The 23331-nt window shown below is 31.7% G+C and overlaps 1 protein-coding gene across 1 annotated transcript in view; it reads left to right on the top strand.

Annotated features, from left to right (window-relative positions):
* Window positions 1-16184, top strand: part of LOC111641369 — a 34082-nt gene extending 17898 nt beyond the window's left edge. The window contains exons 3-4 of the mRNA XM_023387524.1: window positions 7973-8206; window positions 16041-16184. Coding sequence (XP_023243292.1) covers window positions 7973-8206; window positions 16041-16115 — 309 coding nt within the window. The 3' untranslated portion in view covers window positions 16116-16184. The remainder of the gene's footprint in view (window positions 1-7972; window positions 8207-16040) is intronic.
* The last annotated feature ends 7147 nt before the right edge of the window (window positions 16185-23331 follow it).

The raw sequence follows: 23331 nt of genomic DNA, 5'->3' as shown, positions 1-23331 counted from the left end.
TTGCATATGTACTTTTACATAACTTATGATTATCTTTTCTGAACTTCTGTTTCTTTATTTAAACTTCAAATATAAAAGCAGAGCAAGTCTTGTCATTCAGAATCAAAATATAAATATATCCAAGTGTTGTGTATGCTGCCTAACATTAATAAGTGATTGAGTTTGCTGAGCTGTGTTATGTTACCATGTCTTTGAGACACGAACTTGCCAACTTTTTGACTTCTTACTCCCACGAGAAAATTTGATATAATGCGGGAGAAGCTGTGGATAGTGATAGACAGCTAATGATAAATAAAATAAGTTTTTTTTACATTTATTACCTTTAAAATACTATTCTAATAATAATGAAAATAACATAAGGTTATTTAATTTTAATGTGACAAGTGTGCACGATTTTCTTTGCACAATTTTGTAAAATCTGGTTGCTTTTTGGTCAGCTTCAGTCTCAAGTCATCTTCGAGTTGAAATCGGTGATGATGTTTAGTTTTCATGTTTGTCATGGCGAAAATCTGCTCTCGCAGAGTTATGTTATGCAAAATGGTAGTAAATATATTATTTCCACTTCGACATGATAAATGGCTTTTAGGTCAGCCCAAAAATTACTCAGTGATTGCTCTACAAAACAATTCTTGAGTCTGCTGTTGCATGAAATGTCTATCAATTTAATTCCTCTTGGTCAGAGATGGAAGGTGGTTGGTGGAGTTATTCACAACAGCAACAAAAATTTTCAAAATTAATTTAGTGAAAACAAATTGTGTTAATTGTGCAATTTTTGTCTCTTGTGTAAAAATTTTATTTAGGTATTGTCGCAAATGCATTTTTTTAAAGAAATTTCAAGAATATTTTTAGTTATAAATAAACGAATTTGTGCATTCGACATCATGTTGTAAATTGTCGAATTTTTGATGGTCCACTCATTATTTTTTAATTGCTTCATCTCATGCATTTAAATTTTAAATTGACCGATTTTAGATTGCTTTGCGTACTCCTTCATGCAATTTTGCATACCCCCAGGAGTATGCATACCACTAATTGGGAACCATTGGTCTAGAGACAGTATGCCGGAAATAATTCACTACACTATGCATTTAATCATAAAACAACAAATAGTTATTCTTCAAATAAATATAAATTTACAAAGAAAAATATAAATGGAAGGAGAATCTAACTATGCAGCCTGTGATTAATCTCTCAGTATTAGCTACTCAAGTCCGAATAGCTCGATGAAAAATTCTAATACCTAAAAAAAAAAGTTCAACAACTCACTATGCATTTAGAGTTAATGCTCCATTACAAATGTCTTAAGCACAGCATAGAATGTTTAATGTTCATAATGCATGATAATGTGAAAAATGTATCTGTAATCTCTATGTACAATTTAGTCTCTACAGGGTGACACCACAATGAGATCTCGCATTACCTCAAAATCTTCCTAAGGCAGCCTCTAGTTCGGCCCGCGAAAAAAGTTTTCTTTCCAATTCGGCCCAGAGGCAAAAACTGTTGGCCACCCCTGATCTAACCCTTAATGCTCACCTATCAGAGAGAATGTGTTTATAGTTGCATACATAGGTCAATAAATACTTAGATTTGTGATATTTGGTTGGACATCTGAAAGAAGGGAAGGCTTGGGTATGATGAGTTCTGAAATAGCCTTTGATAGTTGGTTCAGAGTGGCCAAAGTTTGGTAAAAATAATGGGAAATTGATAAGATGAGCGGTAAAGCACAGTGGGGATGAGCACACACTTCAAAATGAGCAGGCAAACTCTCTCTTGACCTTCCTTTCCCTTTATTTTTATTTCGGGTTATTCCTCCCCTGCTATTCTGATGACCATATTTGGTAAGTCATGCAGGGAGCTGGTGGTTAGTCCAATATTTTTTTTTTCTTTTGATGAATAATTTTTTATCAGAATGTGTCACCCATGAAAGAAGTGTTATTGGTGGGGAAATCTTGTGAATTTCTTCCATTGAGTTTATTAATTTAGGCTTGAATATAATTTTTTTTTTCTTGAACAAAAATTAAATAATTAGGATTATCAAAATTACAGAAATATTAGCCTGAGTTCTTTCATACATAATATGGATAGCATATTGTTCATAAAATACAAAAAAAAAAAATAATTTTATAGAAAATATGACAATAAGAATGACAAACAAAATGTTGATTGAGTGACAAGAGCTCTCTTATTTGATATATGAAACACTAATTTACTTAGTAACGGAATGAAATAATCTTGTTCAGTTTATTCTTGAAAATTTGTATATGGAATAGTTATGGGGAAACCAGCATATGATAAAAATTCAAATAGATTGATAGTTATAAAAATTAAAAGATATTTATACAAATAAAATCAATATTTTAATTATGTTTCTCAAATTCACTCTTACAAATAAATCAATTAATACAGTCTATTTTTGTATTAGTTAGAAATATATTAAAATATATTTTACAGTTGTTTAAAATTTGAAAACAATACTATAAGATACAGATATTTTGAGACTAGCATTTCATTCTTAATGTTTACAATCTGTAAAAAGTATTCTGTTTAAATTGTATTTTTTTGATATAGTGAATTTTAATTTAGGCAGTTACATCTACTTGCAAATTTTGTTTTGTATAATAAATTCTAAAGAATTAGGAAATGTATGGATGCTAACATTTGTATTTGTAGACATTTATAGGTAGATTGAACATTGATTTTGGTTATGTTTTAGCTTTCACTCACATTGACAAGTTACTGCTTGACTTGTCCATCAGTGTCAGAGACACATCAGTGGTGGACTCATGCTCTTTATTTCCCAAATGTTTACATAGCATACAAAAAGACTTTTTCCTTTAACATTTTCTTTATTATTGAACATTAATAAATAAATTTATTAATTTATTTCTTGTTTCTTCTAATTCAGTGTCATGACTTGGTGAATTTATCGGCACTTGACAAATAATTTCATCATCCACTTTTAATTCATACAGATACGCGTTTTGGGCTTTTGCCCCTCTTCAGTCTGTTACATAGATAGGTTGTATCTTGTGTATACAGTATCTGTCAGGCACCTTCCGTACTTCCCACTTCCCTTCCCTCCCCTCATGACTTGACGGCCTCCCCCGCATGCTTTGTAACTTGTAATGTCTCACTCCCCGAGTGCTGCATACAGCCTCACCTGCGACTGTATAAACATTCTATTTTAATAATTGTAGCCAGTTTTTATGAATGTCAATGCCTAGATTCTTGTTAATATTATTTTTGTCTGTAGTAATTTCGTAGCTTTCCTTGAATTTTCTTTTGTACCAATTTTTTTCTTTGTGTACTATTATAACATCATTCTTATCTATTTTGCAGTTGTGGGTTGTGCAATGTTTGTAAAAAACAGAGTTGATCCTATTATACTTCAGGTCTGCAATGTGTTCTTTTAATCTTGTTTCTAATCTTCGTTTTGTTTCTCCAATGTATACTTTTGGCGGTTTGCATGTGCAAGGTATTTTATAGACGACTTTGGTAGTGTTGTATTTGTCTGGTAGTTTATTTATGCCAGGTTCAGCCTTCCAGATTCTTTTTTGCAAGTTGTTATAGATTGTGGCTAGCTTTATATTTATTTTATCAAAACTTTTGTTTACCTGTTCAAAGAAGCCACGAATGTAGGGGAAGGATATGTATCTTACTCTGTTTTTATCTTTGTTTTGTTTATTTTCCAGCCTTTTATTGTTGATTTTACTTTTCCAGTTATTTATTATTCGTTTTGGATAGCCATTTAATTTGCAGTTCGTTGAGGTGTTTTTTCTTCTTCTGTAGTGAGCTTGTTCTGCTCTCGATTTTTTATACTCCATGATGAATATGTTTTCTTTTATGTACTATGGAATGTTTGAATTGTAGTTTAACACTTTTCTGATCTCGCATGGTTTTGTGTATGGCTTGAATTCAATCTTGTTTGCCTTTCTGATTATTTTAATGTCGAGGTAATTTATTTCTGTGTTTGCCTCATTTTCTACCTTGAATTTGATGTTATTGCATAACTTATTTCTTATTAATTTTTCTAGATTTATCTGGCTTTTCCATGATATTCCTGCCAACATTCAGAAAATACTGATATTAATGGCATAAAATATGAAAAAAAGAAAATTTTGAAAACATAAATCGTATATTACTAATTTTATCTTTTTCATACTTTATTTAATGGTAAACTATCAGAACTCAAAATTACTACTTTCTTTGTTTGTAAAAAAAATTCTTAATCGAGTTAATTGTATATGTGCTAAATAAACAATACTACTTCCAACACACACCGTATCTTCAACAGACTTACTTCTAGAATAACCAAAACGGTGCTTACTTCACTTTAATTTGTTTCACTAAAACAAACTAAAAGTGAAACAAATTAAAGTGAAGTAAGCACCGTTTTGGTTATTCTAGAAGTAAGTCTGTATATGTGCTATCAAATAGGAAAAAAAAAATTATGATTTATTCAATTAAATATAAATTGAATAAAATAATTCCAGTTACTTTTAGACTTCAATAAAAATTAGTGATGTAATGAATATTCGGTTACTATTCGTTATTCGGCCTATTTTTCACTATTCGGTTGAATACCGAATATTTAATCACTATTCGGCCGAATACCTAAAACCAGGAGTAATAAATAACAAAAACACAGTAAATTAATCATTTTGGTATTTAGATTTAATGTTGTTGGGTGAGTGTTGTTTGTTTATATTTATTTATAACTTGTAACATGCACAAAATAAAAAAGAAAATAATATTAGTAACATGTATTCACAATTTATAATTACAAAGATCAGTACACGTACACACCTATTCGTTTGAGAATCATTGCACTTCTGAGGGTCTGACCCTGCCTATCCTTCTTTTTAAGTTCTCGTCTTTGCTCTTCCCTTTCTCTTTCCTCTATCACTCTAATCCATGTATGCCTGTGCATACATCATAATATGCGCTCACGATACTTTCGATTTGTCACTTTTCCGTCGTAGAGTTCCCATTTTACAGTTACGTGACAGACTGGTGATAACGGAGAAAAGAGACAGATAGGACGTCGATATAAGTCACAGTTATGCTTTCACAGATTCGAGACAGCTTGATAGCCTGAACGGCCCCAGACTTTCACCCATGCACACTAAGTGACTTTCATTACAAGCATTTAGCTTTCCGAGACCTATGACAACAATTGTTCAGCATTGATGGCCGCGAATTTCATGCCAATAAGCTGCCTCGACTTGTTCGATTATGTTATCAACTCAATTTCGTATTTATTTTCACATTTTCACTTCGCGGTCCTTCTCTGTTCTTTTTCCGTTATTTACAAGTGTAGGTCATTTGATATCATCATTTATCACATACTTCCATGACACTCTTGTCTGTCGACTACAACTGCCAAGAATTAACGCGATTGGCGAAGCGTAGTGATAGCTGGCCAATAGAGAGCAGGATCCTTGCCATAATGCGGTTTGCGCTCCAATTTTCAAACGTGTGTTAATCAAGCCGAATATTCGGCTATTCGGCCACGCTCCTGGCCGAATATTTGGTATTCGGCCTGAGGCCGAATATACAGTCCACCCCCCATAAGATTATAGATATGTACCATTCTTTAGGAATCTGATTTCTTACGAGTCCTTCCAATCACAGCCCGACACGTGTGAAGTTTACGGACTACGGCTGATTGAAAGGTTTTCTTCCATAAAATTAATTGATTTTAGACTAATCCGACTCAACATTTCCAAAATACGTATATATTTTTTGGAAATAATTCGTATAAACTACGCTATAAACAAAAAATTGTAGGATTACTTACCGAGTGTGCACCATTCGACATCGCCATTGCTAAAGCTTGTTTTCGTCGCGGAACAGCTCAGCAAACAGCGGCCGATTTCTAATAACTTATTTTTCTGCGAAAACGTCGTTGAACTTTGGAGACATCATTAATATAAATAATTTTAATCATCGTTGAATAAGAAATGTTTCTTTCACAAGAAATGTATAAAATTACAGTACTGTATTAGACTTACGGTACCTAATTTACATACTGTACAGACGATAGTTAGCGTAAAATCTCCGTAGCGTGGTGCTCTGCGGCAGAAAAAATATATATAATTATAATAAAGTTACAATAAATTCAGTTAATATATAATTATATATACAGTACCTAATTTATATATAATTAATATATAATTATATGTACAGTACCTAATTTATATATAATACTGTACAGACGATAGCAAACTCTCTGTAGCGTGGCACTTGACGGTGGAAAATAGTTCGGCTGCCTGATGACGTTTCACGTAATTATAGGAGTTTTTTTTACCTTTTTTTATGGATACCGTCGCAATTTTTTCGCAGTTTCATAGGAATCGTAATTATAGGAACCGGTTTTATAGGGGGGTCTACTGTACAGTAATTTGGTTCTAGGACCATAACTGTCTGGATAACAATAGGAGGATTATTGTCCAGAGGGGTTTTTACATATGTACTAATTTATAATCAGCTCTCTACAAAAGTTTTACTGAGTTGAGATTATGCCCCAGAATTTATTATTACAGGAAGTGAGTTCAAAAAAATTTTATTACATGTACTTTACAGTGTTTAATAACTTACAGCTTCAGTAATATAATGCACAGTATCACAAAGGCTTCTGGATATCTAAAGCACTTATTAATTATGTTTTTATTTTTAAGAAATTTTAAATTGCTGTTTTGAAAAAAGTTATGCAAAATCCAAATTAGTAGGGATTTACTATATATAATAATGCATTTTATTAGTAAAAATTTTAAATCCTTCCTAATCAAATTATATTACAATATAATAAATTTTAATATTTCATTGATAGAAAAAAATTTTTGCACAACTTGGGTGGTTTTATTTTTAAACTAATTTATCTAATTTATAAAATTAATAATTTTTTTTATTTTATTTGTAAAGTTGACTAAAGAATAGTGATATTCTGCATGAGCTACATATTTTCAATCTTTAGATAATTTAGAAAAGAAGAAATTAATTAATTAATCAAACAATAAGTGAAAGCATGGATATGTTGACTACAGAAGTGGGCCTTGACTTGGAGGCATATTGTTGGATTAAGAAGGACTAAAGTGGCTTCAGCCCATGACCATTACCACTTAATGGAACCCAAGCCCTACTTCAAACTTTATTTAATTTTTTTTAATTGCAGTTGATATAAAATGATACTTTACATAAATATGAAGTAACTTAAAAATGAAAATTAAGTCTAGAAATACATATTAAAAAATAGATTAGTAATTTTAAAATGTTTCTCTAGATAAAAATAATAAAAGTAGTAGTAGTAGTAGTAGTAGTAGTAATTTTTACAATTTATAGAATTATAGTTCTTGATGGTTACATACACTAATATTGACGGTCTTGTTGCATTTTTATAGCAAATTCAAGGAGCAACCTCTTTGAACCTAGCAAACTTATTCTAGTACTACAACTACTATTGACTTGTTCACTCAGTGGCAATGCTAGAATTACTAGAATAAACCTGCAAGCTATGACCAGTATTGCTAATTTAGTTTTTTTTCATTAGGACCTGGTTATTTTTATTTAACTGCAGTTGGTAAGGCAGGCAAACAGCCATTGATGCCAAGGGATAGGTAGAAAGGACTTCAATAGCCCAGGGCCCCAATGACCTTAATCCAGCCAGCAGTGTGGATGGCATCAAAAGTTTAATGGGTTGTCAAATGCTTTTCAACTTAGGACTACTTAATTGAATATGCAGTATCTTGTAACAAGTTATCATTCAAATTACTAGATTTTTTTATGTACTAAATTTTAATGAATTCAGGATTATTAACAAAATTTGGCTAGAAATAGGTGCTTTCCCATTAAATAAATCGCAACAAAATGGATTTGAGATAAAATAATGAATTTAAAATAATAATTTTTTTATATAATTTATAAACTTATCAATTATATTCTAATACTTATGTTAAACTTTTTTCTTTTTCAGCAACCTCTGCAAGGAATTCCTAATAGTGTTCAAGAACAACATCTTCAACAGCAACAGCAACAGTTGTTACAGACAGCAATGTTACAGAATTCAATTGCTGTTGCATCCACCCTAAATCTTACTTCAGGACTTGGTTTAAGTAATGCTAATAGTGGAATTAATGTCAACCATAATCAAGATTCTAATTTAAGTACAGCTAGTTATGGTTCTGGACCTAGTGATAAAGAACCTGAGGTATGGTTATTTACCTTTGTGCTGAAAATTACTTGGTAAAAAGTAAGATATAGTTTGGGAAATTTGTATTTTGATATATATATCTCTGATATAGAAGTGTATTGATTAAATAAACATGGCCAAATGGTTGAAGTGCATGTGTGCCTTTTTGAAGAATCCAAATTTATGTCTATATTGGATTCTAAAAAATTTTTGAGGTGGTCTCACTCAAACTTGATCCCCATTTCATACTATTTGGTGACCACTCCTCCACAGTCTGACAGAATTTATAATTTCTCATTAAGAAACCTTGTAAATGTACAGTACATAAGACAAGAAGAGTTAAAAAATAAATAAAATAAGATGATGTTATTTTTATGTAGTAGTATCATACATGATTTTTTTTAATTAAAGTGAAAAGATCTGTTGTTTAGTCATACCTATTGTGTTTTCAGTTAGTCTAGGCATGAATAATGTATGTCCACACCTTGATGAACTTTAATAAAGTTCCTCTCAGTTGGAAAGAAAGGGAAAATGAAATTTATCAGAAAAAGAAAAGAATTTTAATTTTCATATAAAAATCTAGGAATATTTGGAATTTTCCAGAAATTCTTAGCTTATGAGTTAAAAGAATATAGTTATTAGCCTGTAATCACATATGCAGTGGTGCTTCGTATAACGTACTTAATCCGTTCCAGGTGCACGTCCGTTAAATGAAAAGTCCATTATAAGAAACATATTTTTCCATAGAAATACATGTTAAAACATATAATTCATTCCACAGCAAAAAATAATTACTATACCATAAAAAAAAAATGAAAATGGAGCAGTCACCAATTATGCCTGGTAGTCAGATGTTGTGAGGAGGAGGTGGAGGAACACTTTCTTCACACATTCGTACAGATACAGACTTTTTACACATTGCAGCAGGTCTCTTTTTATTGTTTTTTTAATCGGAGTCAGATTCAGGAGAAGCTACCGGAGCTTGCAGGGTCAACTCCTCTTGTTCCATTCTTTGTCTTTTGGCAGCTGGCTTCTTGAAAAACATGTCCAAGGTGGTCTGTTTCTCTTTCTTCTTCAACACCTGTCGGAAATGACGGGCAAGGGTGTCATTGTAGAGATCATTGATCCTGTTGGCCTGAGCTGTATTTGGATAGCAAGTGTTGGTAAACTCCTAAACCTCTCCCCATTTGAAAAGGAAGTTTTTGTCAACTTTCACTCCTTCTGATGATCTCTTGCTTTGTTTCAATTGAAATCACCTTTATGGTTTTTTTTTAGAAGCCATGATTTGTACAACACTTGAATAAATGTAAATACCCTGCACTGAGGTGATGTATATAATAAACAAGGGAGCAAGCTGAATCCCAACAGGAGCTTTGTACTTCAGATATACTAATAATATATTCTAATAATACTAATATATTATAAAAATAGCAGATTGTCATTGGCAACAGCAAAAGAGTGGAAATATCATTTGCACTTGTTTGAAGAAAGTCCGTTGTTCGCAGCCAGTCCGTTGCTCGAGTCACATAACGGCCAAACAGAAATCCATTGTTCACAGTGTCTGTTATTTGAGGCGTATGTTATACGAGGCACCACTTTACTTTTATTTTGCAGGAGCACAAGCATAGGCAGTGATTTTCTACTGATTTTTTTCATGCCTGATTACAGTGCACATAATTGCCATTCCTAGAATTTGATGATTCTGAAAATTGCTGTAATGTGTCTTCTCTGTATATGCCAAATTTCAATGTTATGCATTGTTTTGTTTACAGAATACTGTCTTTGACTGGGCTTCCACAGGGAGCCCTTCAAACTTTGCAGTAGCATGGGCTAATGTGAAACAAGTTCAGCTGGAAATAAATGATGGAATAGAATGTTGCTCAGAGTGGTGTTGCTTAGAAGCACTAGAAAATAATTTTTCTGTATTTTTTTGCACATAAAATAAATCTACAAAACATCTAAATTCTTGAAGATCATAGCTCCCAGGCTCTCTTATGTAAACAAGCAGCATTCGTGGTTGTTGTGAGTTGCAGACTGCTAAGTCATTATATTATACATAGCCAACAGACATCTGTGATGTCATGACTACCTTTTGTGCCAATTCTATAATACTTCTATTATGTCATTTTTGGTGACATAATAGATTTCTGAAATATGAAAATGAAAAATGACATCAGAAATCTATTTTCTGCTTTGATGTCATTTTTGATGACATAAAGTCATCAAAAATGACATCAGAGCAGAAAATCACTGTTATACAAGTGACTGTGAGAATAAAACAACTGTAAGTGGTCATATATGTAAGTGATATTTCAAAGAAGGTCATTTGATAAGTGGAAAAAGTTTTTTGACTGAAATTTTACAGTTACATCAGGATATAATGGAAGCATAGCTAAATAAATCAATTTAGTGAAAAATGAAATGAAAAAGTAGTAGTTTCAGAAAATAGTCACTACTACAAGCGATTGTGGATTAATGATACTAGTTGTGTTCATGCAGATTGTTCACACATATACAGAACAAAATATTGAATACAAAAAATAAATTACTGTATTTGGAAAATTATTATGAATGGAAACTGGGCAAGGAATTATTGGGATGAACTCTTTGAGAATGGGTTAATCATGAATATAAAGTTTTTGTGGTTCTCCTCAATTTCTGTGCTTTCACTTTTATTTTTTCAGATGACATTACCGTGTTTCCCCGAAAATAAGACATCCGCAGAAAATAAGACCTAGCACAGATTTTGCTGAATTGGGAAATATAAGACCTCCCCCTGAAAGTAAGACCTAGCGAAGTTTTTTTTAGTCGTAACGGTCATCGACAGATGGTTGAAAGTGGCCGTTGGCTTTTTGAAAGTATAGCCACTGATTGGTCAGCAGACAATTACACCACACGGCATGATTTACATAAGACTATGGCTTGGGAATCACAGATTTGCATAACGTTATGGCTGGTGATGGCTAATTGGTCGGCCGGGAATCACGCCACATGACATTTGCATAGTGCTACGGTTCATTAAGCACTAATTGGTCATCGAATCCGATGTTGATGCTATAAAAAGGCAACAGTTTCACACACCAGATATACATTACTCTCGTCTAAGTTCGACTTGGGAATTTTTTTTGTTCAATAATAAATGTGAATTCTTCTTCCTGGAAAAAATAAGGCATTCCCTGAAAATAAGACCTAGCGCATTTTTCAGAGCAAAACTTAATATAAGACACTGTCTTATTTTCGGGGAAATACGGTAATAGAATAAGACAATGCAACACCTGGATGATCTTCCAAGTGGGGTGCCTCCTGGCAGGGCTTTCAGGAAATTGTCCCTATGGATCCTGGATTTCAAGGATCCCCAGGGATTTCAGGCTTCCTGGTCCCCATTTAGAAGTTAAAGACATGAAGAAAATCCAGAAAAAGTCATGCAGCCTGCCTGTGGTCAAGCACAAATTCAGGAACTGCCAGTGTTTAATAGTTTTATATACTTGTTTTATTTTTTTTCATTCTATGTCAATAGTTAATGATTGTTTCCCAGGCATTTGCTGTCATAATGGAATTTATATTTAATTTAATGATACTCTTTAATTTTTGTTGTTTGATTTTAAAAAACATGATGATTTTATGTTGAAGAACACACATTCTTCCAAATCAAACCATTGAATGCGGAAAGTGAGTACTGTGAAATCGTTTAGAACTTAATCAAAAACATTTGAGAAATAAACTTTTACTACACCTTAAACAAAATCATTAGTATTCAAATTAAGATTTTCCTTCATTTTTGAATTGTAAATTTTCTGCAGCAGGTCAATTTAAGAAGATTGAAAGCATTCAAGAAAAACTTTTACTCCACTGTAAAGATAATCGCACTGTAGTTAATGTTTAATATTAATATGAAAAGAGAAAATAAGTGATTTTCAGAGAATATTATAAAATAGGTAAACTTCAGGTACTTATTAATGGAATAGGCATTTTAAGGCACTATTACTTTTTTGAAACTTCTCAACAACACTGTGTTATAGCAAAAATAAACAACTACAAATCTTTATGGTGCGATATTGAATAAAATCAAGATAAAAAGTTCCACAAACGTTTTCAAACCTAATTACGGTTCTTCATCAGGTGAAAAAATCATTCGATGGAATGCAAAGTTTGAAAGAGATTCGTTCATCGAAATCCAAGAATTCCGCATCTGTCGTCATCAATGGGCATGTGTATTCTGATGTAAGAGAATATGCATGCCCATTGATGACGACAGATGCGGAATTCTTGGATTTTGATGAACGAATCTCTTTTAAACTTTGCATTCCATCGAATGATTTTTTCACCTGATGAAGAACCGTAATTAGGTTTGAAAACGTTTGTGGGAACTTTTTATCTTGATTTTATTCAATATCGCACCGTAAAGGTTTGTAGTTGTTTATTATTACTTTTTTGATATATTACTCAGTGTCCTCTGATTTATATTTTGATAAAAAATTGAACCAAATAGAAAAAGTAGGCATTCAGGGTAATGTCCTAGCTTTAATGATATATTTTGTTTGTGATGCATGAAGTGAATATTTTTTAGTTTGTTAGGAGGCATGGGATTGGTCTGTATTATGTAATGTCTTTGATGTCACTTTTGGATTTCATATATGGTGTGTGTAAGAAATTTTGATATGCTTTGTGGATTGTTGATTGTGTATGTAGAATGTTTGACTAATTCTTCATGCAGGGATGTAAATTTTTTGTACAAGAAGTTGTGAATATTTTTTGCACCAGGTACCTTTTAACTATGTGTTCCTTGTACTGCATGTTTGATTTGTGTATGTTTATTTTAACACAGGGCATGATTGAAGTCTCATGCATGTTTTGTTCTTTCTCTTTGATCTAGTTTTCCAATTGTAGTTTTCCAAATTCTACCCAGTTCTCTGTGAATTGGGTAGAACCAAAATGCAGACCAATAGTTTCTGAGTTGTATTTTCTTTGCATGCCATTATGCTGATTGTGTAGGGAGTTTGGTATGTAGTTGTCTGTAGAAAAGTGACTTGTTGTTTGTGAATAATTTATTTTATTGTTTTTGTAGCTATAGGTTTATATCATTTTAGTCTTTGCAACTTGGTTGCTAGTTTTTGTTTGAGTGTGTTAATATATTCCTGTACATACATGTTGTGTTATTTGTGCTATATGTTTCCGTTTTCTTGAATACTTGCCTAATCTCTGTCATTAAGTTTAGTATTTTGTTTAGTGTATTATGTCAACCTGCCTAATTGTAATTTTATTTGTGTTTCTGTCTTTATAGTAGGCAGGCTTGTGATTTGTCTGTCTTTATTGTGTTTATGTTTGTACTGAAAGACTATTATGTAGCTAAAGTCAATGCACTAGTATAAACTAATTATGTATTAAAATTTTGATTATAATTGTTTGTATTTTAGTGATGTGTATTTAAATCACGTGTAAGATTTTTTCTAGTTATTTTGATGTGTGTATTTTGAGTGTTCTCGATCTGTGTGAATTCTAATTTTGTGTCTGTAGTGTTATTTGTAATTATTGTATTCAATGTAAAGTGTAAACAAAACTGGGAAAATGTCAAAAGCTCATACAAAAGAGAGAGAGTTTTTTTTCTGATCAACAATCATCTGCTCTGTAATAGTGAGTTGTGGATATTTTTGTGTAAATTTGTCATAGTGTCTGTCTATATGCTGTCATGTCTGTTTTCAGTTTTATGATAAAGTATGGTTGATGTATTAGTATGTATGGCTGAAGTATAAGTTTGCATGATGAATTGTAAATATGGATGATAAATTTGTTCATGTCTTTAATCCTCTTTATCTGTTGGTATGAATTTTAGGCTTTGGTGGACAATGGTTGGATTGTCAATAAAACACTTTGGTTGAGTTGCTGTGTGTTGTCCATTGGATGTGAGTGAAGGAGTGAATATTTGTAATGCAGTAGTTATACTTTAGCCAGTGCTGCATTTACCATTGTTGGCTAAAGGAAATTGTGGCAGAATTTTTGAATATGAGTTCCTGCCTAACCCTGTAAATGCAGGCCTTGTTAGTCTGGTGATGTTTGAGCTGGTATTATTCTGAGAATGTGTCACAACATCCTGTTTTTCCATAGAAGTGGATTTTTTATATCCATAAAGCCAGGTATTTTAAATTTTAAACTTTTTCTGCCTTGTGATCATTAAGAGGATGTTTTTTAGCAAGCCCAGAATGGAACAAATGGATGTTAAGGGATGGGCCTGGCATATCAAGCAGACTACACTTAAAAAATTTATGAGGGTTTTTTACCTGTCTGAATTCACTCTTCGGAGCAGCAGGCTGTCTCTTTGACCACTTGACTATCTGATTGTTGAGCCAGGTATTTATAAATCAGTAACCTCTAATGAGGGGAATGTGCAATATTTAGTATCAATTCACTGTAGGGGGGTCAGACTGTGTAGGTGACTGTTTTCTTTTCATTTTTTTTTTTATAGATTTTTCTAGCTATAAACCATAAAGCAATTATGGTAGTAGCATAAGCTTATGTGAGTATTGTTGTACAGTTTATTGGAGGTAACGGTTCCTTACTTTGACTAGATAGAAACAATTGAGAAAGTTTATTTTATTGGATAAATCAAACAGAAATAAATAATGGGACAAAATTTTCTTTATTTGGTACTTTTTGGCACACATGAAGTTTAGGAAGGTTGGTTTTTCAGTATTGTTTTTTCAATTATTTCATAATTACACCTAAAATAATTTCATAACTGAAGTGAAACACAAAAACATCACTTTAAGATTTTATGTATACCTTCTAAACTTCATACTCATGAGTGTCATGCTTTTAACAGTTACTCCAGAAGTATTGGATATACAATGTTGTCTATTATGTGACGGTTTCATCTTTATTTTGTAGTTATTGTAGCTGTCTTGAAACAAAAAATGTTTTGTGCTTGCACAAAATTCCATATGTCACTATTTTAATGTATTCTTATTATTATTGGCACATAAAAAGTTCATATTTACAGTGATTATTTTAAGTATATTTCTCAATTGTCACAATTCTTCAAATCAAAAAAATAGCATTTTTGTGGTTATAGCCAAGGGATATGGCATTGTTTTGGGAGCAGACAATGAAGGCAACTCTCATTAATAACAATGTGAATACTCCAAAAAATGCTAGAATTGATGAAATAATCAGTGATACTAATGAATCTCAGTTAAAATATTTTCAAAAACATAAAGTAAGCTTGTAATAAATGGAATGTATCATTGAATCAACTTAAATAAACTCAGGTTCAGCACATGCACAAAAAGTTTTTGGTTTCAAGACAGCAGATGGTGACTATAGTAATTTTCTGCAAGGTTTACATCACTGAGGATCATACTCCACTGTGAGATATCAACACTAAATTATGGTGCTATTATACATATATATTTAAATTTATTGATATTTTTAATATTCTTTATAATTTGAAACCATGTTTTGTAATTGTTTTGTTGCTCAAACACTATTAAATGTGACAAGTGTTTAAATTTGTCACATTTAATAGTGTTTGAGCAACAAAAAAATTTTTAATATTGTTAATTTGCATTAGGAGATTATTTAGAAAATAGCTGCCTAATGAATAACTTGAGAAATTTAACATTCATAATATCATTATTTCAATTGTAAAAGATGATTTGTCTGAAATTATAAATGGAAATTAATAGATGAAAAAAAAAATATGACTAAAATTTAGACAAATACATGATTTTTTAAGTAACAATTAGAGGACACTTAAAGTTAAAAGTACTAAATTATTTTAATATAGTCAAATCTTATTTATAATGTAAAAATAATTATACAAATAAAATATTTTTAAAAAGTTTGGTAATTTTTCCAGACTCCAGAAAAAAATACACAGCATAGGAAAAGAAAACGGAAAGAAGACGGAACAGGTATTCTGGTTCTTAATTAATTGTCAATAGGTTTCATTTAAATATTTATGACTATTTTAAAAATTTTGCTACATTTAATTATTCACTAAAATTATATTTATAATTTCCATTAGCAATGGAAGTAAATTATAATTTGCAATCTAAAAAAGAAAATAGAATATTTGTGGTTTCATGTAATCTGGTTTGTACATATGACTTGAGCATATTGAAATAAACAGATAATGATTGCAAAAATTGAATTTTAAAAAAATTAAAACTTGGTTATCAACAGAGTTTGGATTGATGTATATTGAAATGCCATAATTATCATGACAATGACAATCTTTGTGATAGTTTAATTCCTATATATGCAAGTTTATAGAGTAGATGTATACTAAATTTTTGTGATTAGGCACACAAGACTGATCAAAAGTATGATATTTCTGTTAATTAGTATCGTTAACATTTTCCCATCATACATTAACAGGAAATAATGGAACTAATTTTAGCAAATTGATTCTGTTGTATGTCATAATACAGTAGAGCATCGATTATCTGAGTAACGATCAACTGAAATATCAATTAACTGAAGGCAATCCAGTTGACAAATTCAAATTTTTGCTAGTGCTGTGGTGCTGCAATATTTGGCTATGTCTTGGGCGTGTCTGGATATGTACAGAGTCTGGATATGGTGTCCTCTGCATTTGCAATGCAAGAGGACACCATTGTGTTCTAAGATGTCCCATTGAGGATTCTATTAATAGCAGATAGATAGAAATCATTGTGATTTACAAACATACCATAGCAGGCAACTACATAAATCACCAAATGCTACTTGACATTCCAGATAGTAATATTCCATATAGTTTGTGTTCTGAAATTAGAATCTGAAGATTTTTGTTCTGCTAGATTAAAAAAATATTTTTGGATTGTAATAACTGATTTTAGTTTGCTTAATATAATCCAGAAAAGCTTNATATTGAAAAATATAAAAACAAAAAAAAAACAGTTATATTTTGGAAGTTAATTTAGTATCAAAAATATTCTGATTCAGCATGACACATGTTGAGAAGGTACTTAAGGATGCACCAGTACAGTGGAACCCTGGTTAACGAACGTCCTGGTTAACGACCAAATCGGTTAACGAACTTTTATTTTGCAAAAATGTTGTCTCGGATAACGAACGTAATGGTATTTTGTGTCAAATTTTAGTTGGTGTTAGGCATGCGCGAGTTAAGCATTGTTTTTCCAAGTGTTTGTGCTATACTGCTTTTTTCAGTTTTGTGATTTATATATTTAATCAATATGGCATCCAAGAAAGAAAAAAGTCATAGTGGCAATAGAAAACGACAACGCAATATAAACTACAATGCGTTATCGCATTTGAGAAAAATTTTGATTAAAAGAGTAAGACAATCAACTTTAGATCAACTCCTTACGGAAAGAGTTTGTTTCTTTGTTAAGTTATGGCAACGAAACACTTGGGTGATCTGACTAGAGGGAATGCCTTCTGGGAGGTATTTTTAAGGGAAACTGGCCCCTATTTAGGTGTTATAGACGTGGAGAAATCATGGAAAACTCCACGTTGCCAGCTCCTCTGAGCGTGGTGCGAACCCACGAACGAACTCCCCGTGTTCAAGGTACGAAGACCACTTAGCCACTGGTGGGTTTTTTTTTACCAAAAGAGACTTCGACTTGAAGAATCTTCCAATGAAGTGCTACCCGTTATCTTTTTGGAGGGGATTCCCCTTCTAAGCATTAAGGTTCGTATATCTTCACTTTTCTGCCACCAACTACAACAAACGAAGGTATGTTGTAGTTTATTACAGTGCAATTTTATTAAACAGTGCTATTTTATTAAACAAAGTTTACATGTTTGTTGCTGTAATGATAGATACTACGTTTTCCTACATTTTCATCAAACAAAATTACTGTGTATTACAAATAAAATGACAAAAATTTCGGAGACTAGAACGGATTAATTGCATTTGCATTAATTTCTATGGGAAAAATTGCTTCGGTTAACGAACAATTCAGTTACCGAATGGAGTCGTGGAACAGATTAAGTTCGTTAACCGGGGTTCCACTGTATTTGAATGAGGCTTTTTTCCCCATTGTGTTTTGTTTCAGCTCATTGGAGAATATAGCCCAAGCAGCTGACATCTCCAGGTATACCCAAGAAAAAGAAAGAGTTTTGCTTCTTTTGTGTGGTGTTTTTCTGACTGTGTTGTTGAGATGTGTGTCATGCTGAATCAGAATGTTTTTGATACTAGATTAACTTCTGAAATAAATTGGTTTTTTTGTTTTTATATTTTTAATATATTTATTTTGTTTGTGCAAAATAAAGAAATAATTTTTAATGATACAATAGCCACAATTATTATTTTTTTAAAATTTTCATTAGGCTTAACATTGATAAAAATTCAACTCGAAGTGATCCACAATGGAGAAAAACTTCAACATGGGATAGGTTAATATATTTTTTCATACATGATCAGTTATCCGAAAATCTATTATCCAAACAACCCCAGTCCCAAATTGTTTTGGATAATTGATGCTCTACTGTATAATCAAAAAAAGAATTTTCAGAAATATTATGGATTTAATGAGTGAATATTAGATTATTAATAATATATTTATCCTATATTTTTGTGGATTGTCTAGCATGTCAGTTTATCTGGGAAACCATGAAATCAGATATTTCCATATGGATCCACTAATATTTCCACTTAAATCAGCATGCTGGCTTAAGTGAGATTATACACCCCTCTTCAGAAGGCACATGAAAAAAACCAAACGAGTTACATCACATGGCATTTCATGGATACCAGTTTTTATTCTAAAATTATGAAATTGAATCAAAAACTATGACTACAGTGGTACCTCAGGATACGAACGCCCCAGCATACGAAATTTTCAGGATACGACATGAAATTTGAACATATTTTTGCTTCACGATATGAACAAAAACTCACCATACGACGTTACATTAGTTCGCATTTTTCATTTGTTTTCCTTACTACAGTTATTTTTTTAAATGTATTACTTGGCTTTAATTTGAGTATGTTTTTCGCGTTGGAACGAATTATTTGGTTTTACATGTAATCGTATGGGAAAAGTTGATTCACCTTACGACATTTTCATGATACGGGGGGGGCGCTTGTGACATTTGTCAGTGTTGGTGAGTTTTTGTGAGAGCTGTTTTTTCGAAGTATAGCGCTTTGGATATGTTTGTTTCTACAAAGAGTGTGATTCTTTACTTTGGTTTCACTAAAGTTTTTGATATATATTTATTATTACGTGTTTTATTAATAATTGGAGGTATTGAGTCTAACTCTGGACCGATGTCTCGCACTCCACCTTCCTCCCCTCTTTCAAAGTCGTCCATTTCTGCTGTTGGAAAAGGTCAAAGATCTCCTAGTGAACCGACTCTGAAATCTCAGCGACTGGAATCTTTTTTCCCTCCTTTGACTCCTTCTCCAAATGTACCCCAAAATTTATTTTATTTTTTAGAGGAAAAATTTGATACCATCTTGACTAAACTTGAAGATTTATCTACTAAATTTGAATGGCTGGCAAATTTGCATAAAGATTTTGAACAACGTCTCCTTAATGTAGAAAAAAAGGTAGAGGAAATTTCTAACTTAAATACCTCATATACTGCTTCGACCTCCTATTTTTTATATCTCTTAGATTCATTGATAAATGAACAGCAGAGAAGTAATATGGTTATTGCTGGATTAGATGGAAACTCGTCTGAAGTTGTGTCTTTGGTTTCCGACATTTTGTCCTCTATTAAAAGACCTAGTGGTGATTCAATTCTGGTGAAAGATCTTAAAATAATTTCAAAAAATAATTTGGTGGTGGCAAAACTTGATACTGTCTCCGATAAAAAATTTATCTACCGGAATGTTCATAATATTCAGAAAAGGGAAGGATGTTCTAAGGTAAAGTTTTTTGATGATCTGCACTGGAGATCGAGGATTAGGAGGAAAAATCTTTTTCCTTTTTATCAAGAGGCTAAGAAGACCGGAAAAGATGCGTTTATGAGAGCTGATTGTCTAACAATTAATGGAGAAAACTTTACGTTTGATTTATTAAGTAATAAGCTGATGAAGATTGAACCTTTTTTATCACTAGGGAAATCGTCGGATCGTCAAATGGACGAGAATTAAAAAATTCAACTGTTATTCCTTATTCAGAGGTTTTCTATACGTTAAAGACATTATCATGGAACAGTCAGGGTTCATTGTTTGCTAACTTTTCTGACAAAAGTTTTGTTGATTTTATATTATCATATCATATTGTTGGCATAACTGAATCATGGATGACATCTTCGTTGAAAACCCTTCTTTCATCACTGGACTCTCAATTCTATTTCATTGAAATGTTAGCTCATAAACTTGAGGGACCTGGAAGACCATCTGGAGGTTTGTTTTTAGTGGTGTCTCAGAAACTTGGTGAGTTAGAAATTTGTCATCTCTCTGATAACTTTATTATAGCTAAACTTACATTTGATAAACATCTGTTTAGAGATCGTCCTGGGCTCTTAATTGTTCTTGTTTATATATCTATTCATAAATACGATTCATTGATTGAGTATCTTGATAGACTGATTCTGGATCTTAAAGATGTTAATGATATTTTGATTCTCGGTGATTCCAACGCTAGAATTGCTTCCGAATTAAATACACTATATTTAGATTCTAATAGAAATTTTTATAATACTAGAAAATCTAAAGATAAGATTTTTAACTATAGAGGAAAAGGATTTTTGAACTTGATCAAATCTTATGGTATGATTTTATTGAATGGTCGATTCGTTACTGATTTCCCTGCTAATTTTACATTTATTTCCTCTTTGGGTGCATCAGTTATTGATTTGATAGCTACAAATCCTGAATTAGTTGATAACTTGGTCGACTTTAAAGTTTTGAATAAATTTGATTCTGATCATCTTCCTATTTCCATTGAGTTCAGGTTTGATTCTCTTCCTTTCAGCAATGAATTGCCTACTGAAATATGTCGTTATGTGTGGAGATCTTCATGTTTGGACAAGTATTTGTATAGTGTCACTCAGCGATATGCAGAAATTAAAGGCGGATTTTTTCTGGATTCTTTTTCTTTTTATTCGTCTTTTGTTGATGCGATTCTTGAGTCTGTAATTCAAAGTAATATGTATGTCAAATATGACTGCTCAAGAAAATTTGTAAAGTCTTGGTTTGATATTGATTGCCTACGATTGAAGAGAGAGAAGAATCGTGCTCTACGTTTATTTCGGCGATCAAGAAGTAAACAACAATTTATTATTTATTCTAATTTGGAAAAAACTTTTAAATCTCTCTGTAAAGCCAAAAATAAACTATTTTGGAATAAGATTAATTTTCAATTATCATATATTAAAAACTCTGCTGAATTTTGGAAAATTGTTAATAAATTTAGAAACGGCAAAGTTGTGTATAATAACATTTCTATTTCTGATTGGTCGGTTTATTTGAAAACTTTTTTTTCTGGGCCATCTTTAGCTGTACTATCTATTTGTACTAATGATAATACAGATCCATTACTCGATGAAAATTTTTCATTTGATGAATTACAATTTGTAGTAAAATCTCTAAAAAATAACAAAGCCCCTGGATTAGATGCTGTAAAGGCTGAGATGATTAAATTCCTTCCGATTAATATTTTAAATGATTTGCTATCTTTATTTAATAATTTTAAAACTAATTACTCTTTTCCTATTACTTGGAAAAATGTTTGTTTAAAAATGATATATAAGAAGTGTAATCGGTTTGATCCTTTGAATTATCGTCCGATATCGTTAATTAGTGTAATTAGAAAAATTTTTTCTACGTTATTGGCTAATCGTTTGCGATTCTGGCTTGAGCGGTCTCATACTATTTCTATCAGTCAAGGTGCTTTTGTAGTGAATAGAGGTGTTGGCTATAATTTATTTATATTTCTTGGAATTTTGCAATTAATTTTGACTAAGAAGCGGAGGAAACTATACGTTGGATTTATTGATTTGTCAAAGGCGTTTGATGCAATAGACCATGATATTTTATNTGTTTAAAAATGATATATAAGAAGGGTAATCGGTTTGATCCTTTGAATTATCGTCCGATATCGTTAATTAGTGTAATTAGAAAAATTTTTTCTACGTTATTGGCTAATCGTTTGCGACTCTGGCTTGAGCGGTCTCATACTATTTCTATCGGTCAAGATGCTTTTGTAGTGAATAGAGGTGTTGGCTATAATTTATTTATATTTCTTGGAATTTTGCAATTAATTTTGACTAAGAAGCGGAGGAAACTATACATTGGATTTATTGATTTGTCAAAGGCGTTTGATGCAATAGACCATGATATTTTATGGTCGAAGCTTTCTCAGATAGGTATATCATCATCTTTTATTAATCTTATAAGACAATTGTTTTCGAACACCACTTATCAAATTGAAGTTAATCGTTGTTTTTCGGAGACGGTAACTGCTAATAAAGGTCTTCCACAGGGTGAACCACTTAGTCCTATTTTATTTAATTTATTTGTTAACGATCTTCCGGAATTTTTTTGTAATCATAACACTATGGGTATATCCATATCATCGGAGATAGAATTGAATTGTCTTTTGTTTGCTGATGATATTGTAATATTTTCGTATTCACCTATTGGTCTTCAGAAAAAACTTGATCTTCTACAAGACTACTGTAAATCTAATAAACTATTTATTAATGAGATTAAATCTAAAGTAATGGTTTTTCGGAGAGGAGGTAGACTGGGAAAGGCTGATAAATTCTATTTATCTAACTCTGAGTTGGAGATTGTTTCGTCCTATAAATATCTGGGTATTTATTTTACTCCACAGGGTTCATTTTCTTTTCACCTAGACAAACTGTTTTTGAAATATAAACTTCAGCTTTCTAATTTAATAAAGCTTATGGTAAGAATGAAACAGTCTTCCATTAAGTCGTATTACCGATTGTTTGATTCCTTGATACGTTCAAGTATAGGCTATATGTTCCCTATTTGGGGATCATCTTTCGTTGATAAATTGGAGAAGACGCAATTGAGATTTATTAGATCGATATTTCATATTAATCGTTCGGTGCCTGGACCTGTCTTAAGATTTGAACTGGGTCGTCCACCAATGGCTATACGTTTAACAATGATCATTTTTAGATATTGGAGTAAAATTTTGGAGTTACCAGACTATGATCCTAGAAAGTTGATCTATAACAAGTTGAAATTAATAGATGGA

The sequence above is a fragment of the Centruroides sculpturatus genome, unplaced genomic scaffold (assembly GCF_000671375.1).
Source record: "Centruroides sculpturatus isolate CEXI.00-Female unplaced genomic scaffold, Cexi_2.0 scaffold1350, whole genome shotgun sequence".
NCBI classification, from domain to species: domain Eukaryota; kingdom Metazoa; phylum Arthropoda; class Arachnida; order Scorpiones; family Buthidae; genus Centruroides; species Centruroides sculpturatus.
This window is presented reverse-complemented; position numbering and strand designations above follow the sequence as displayed.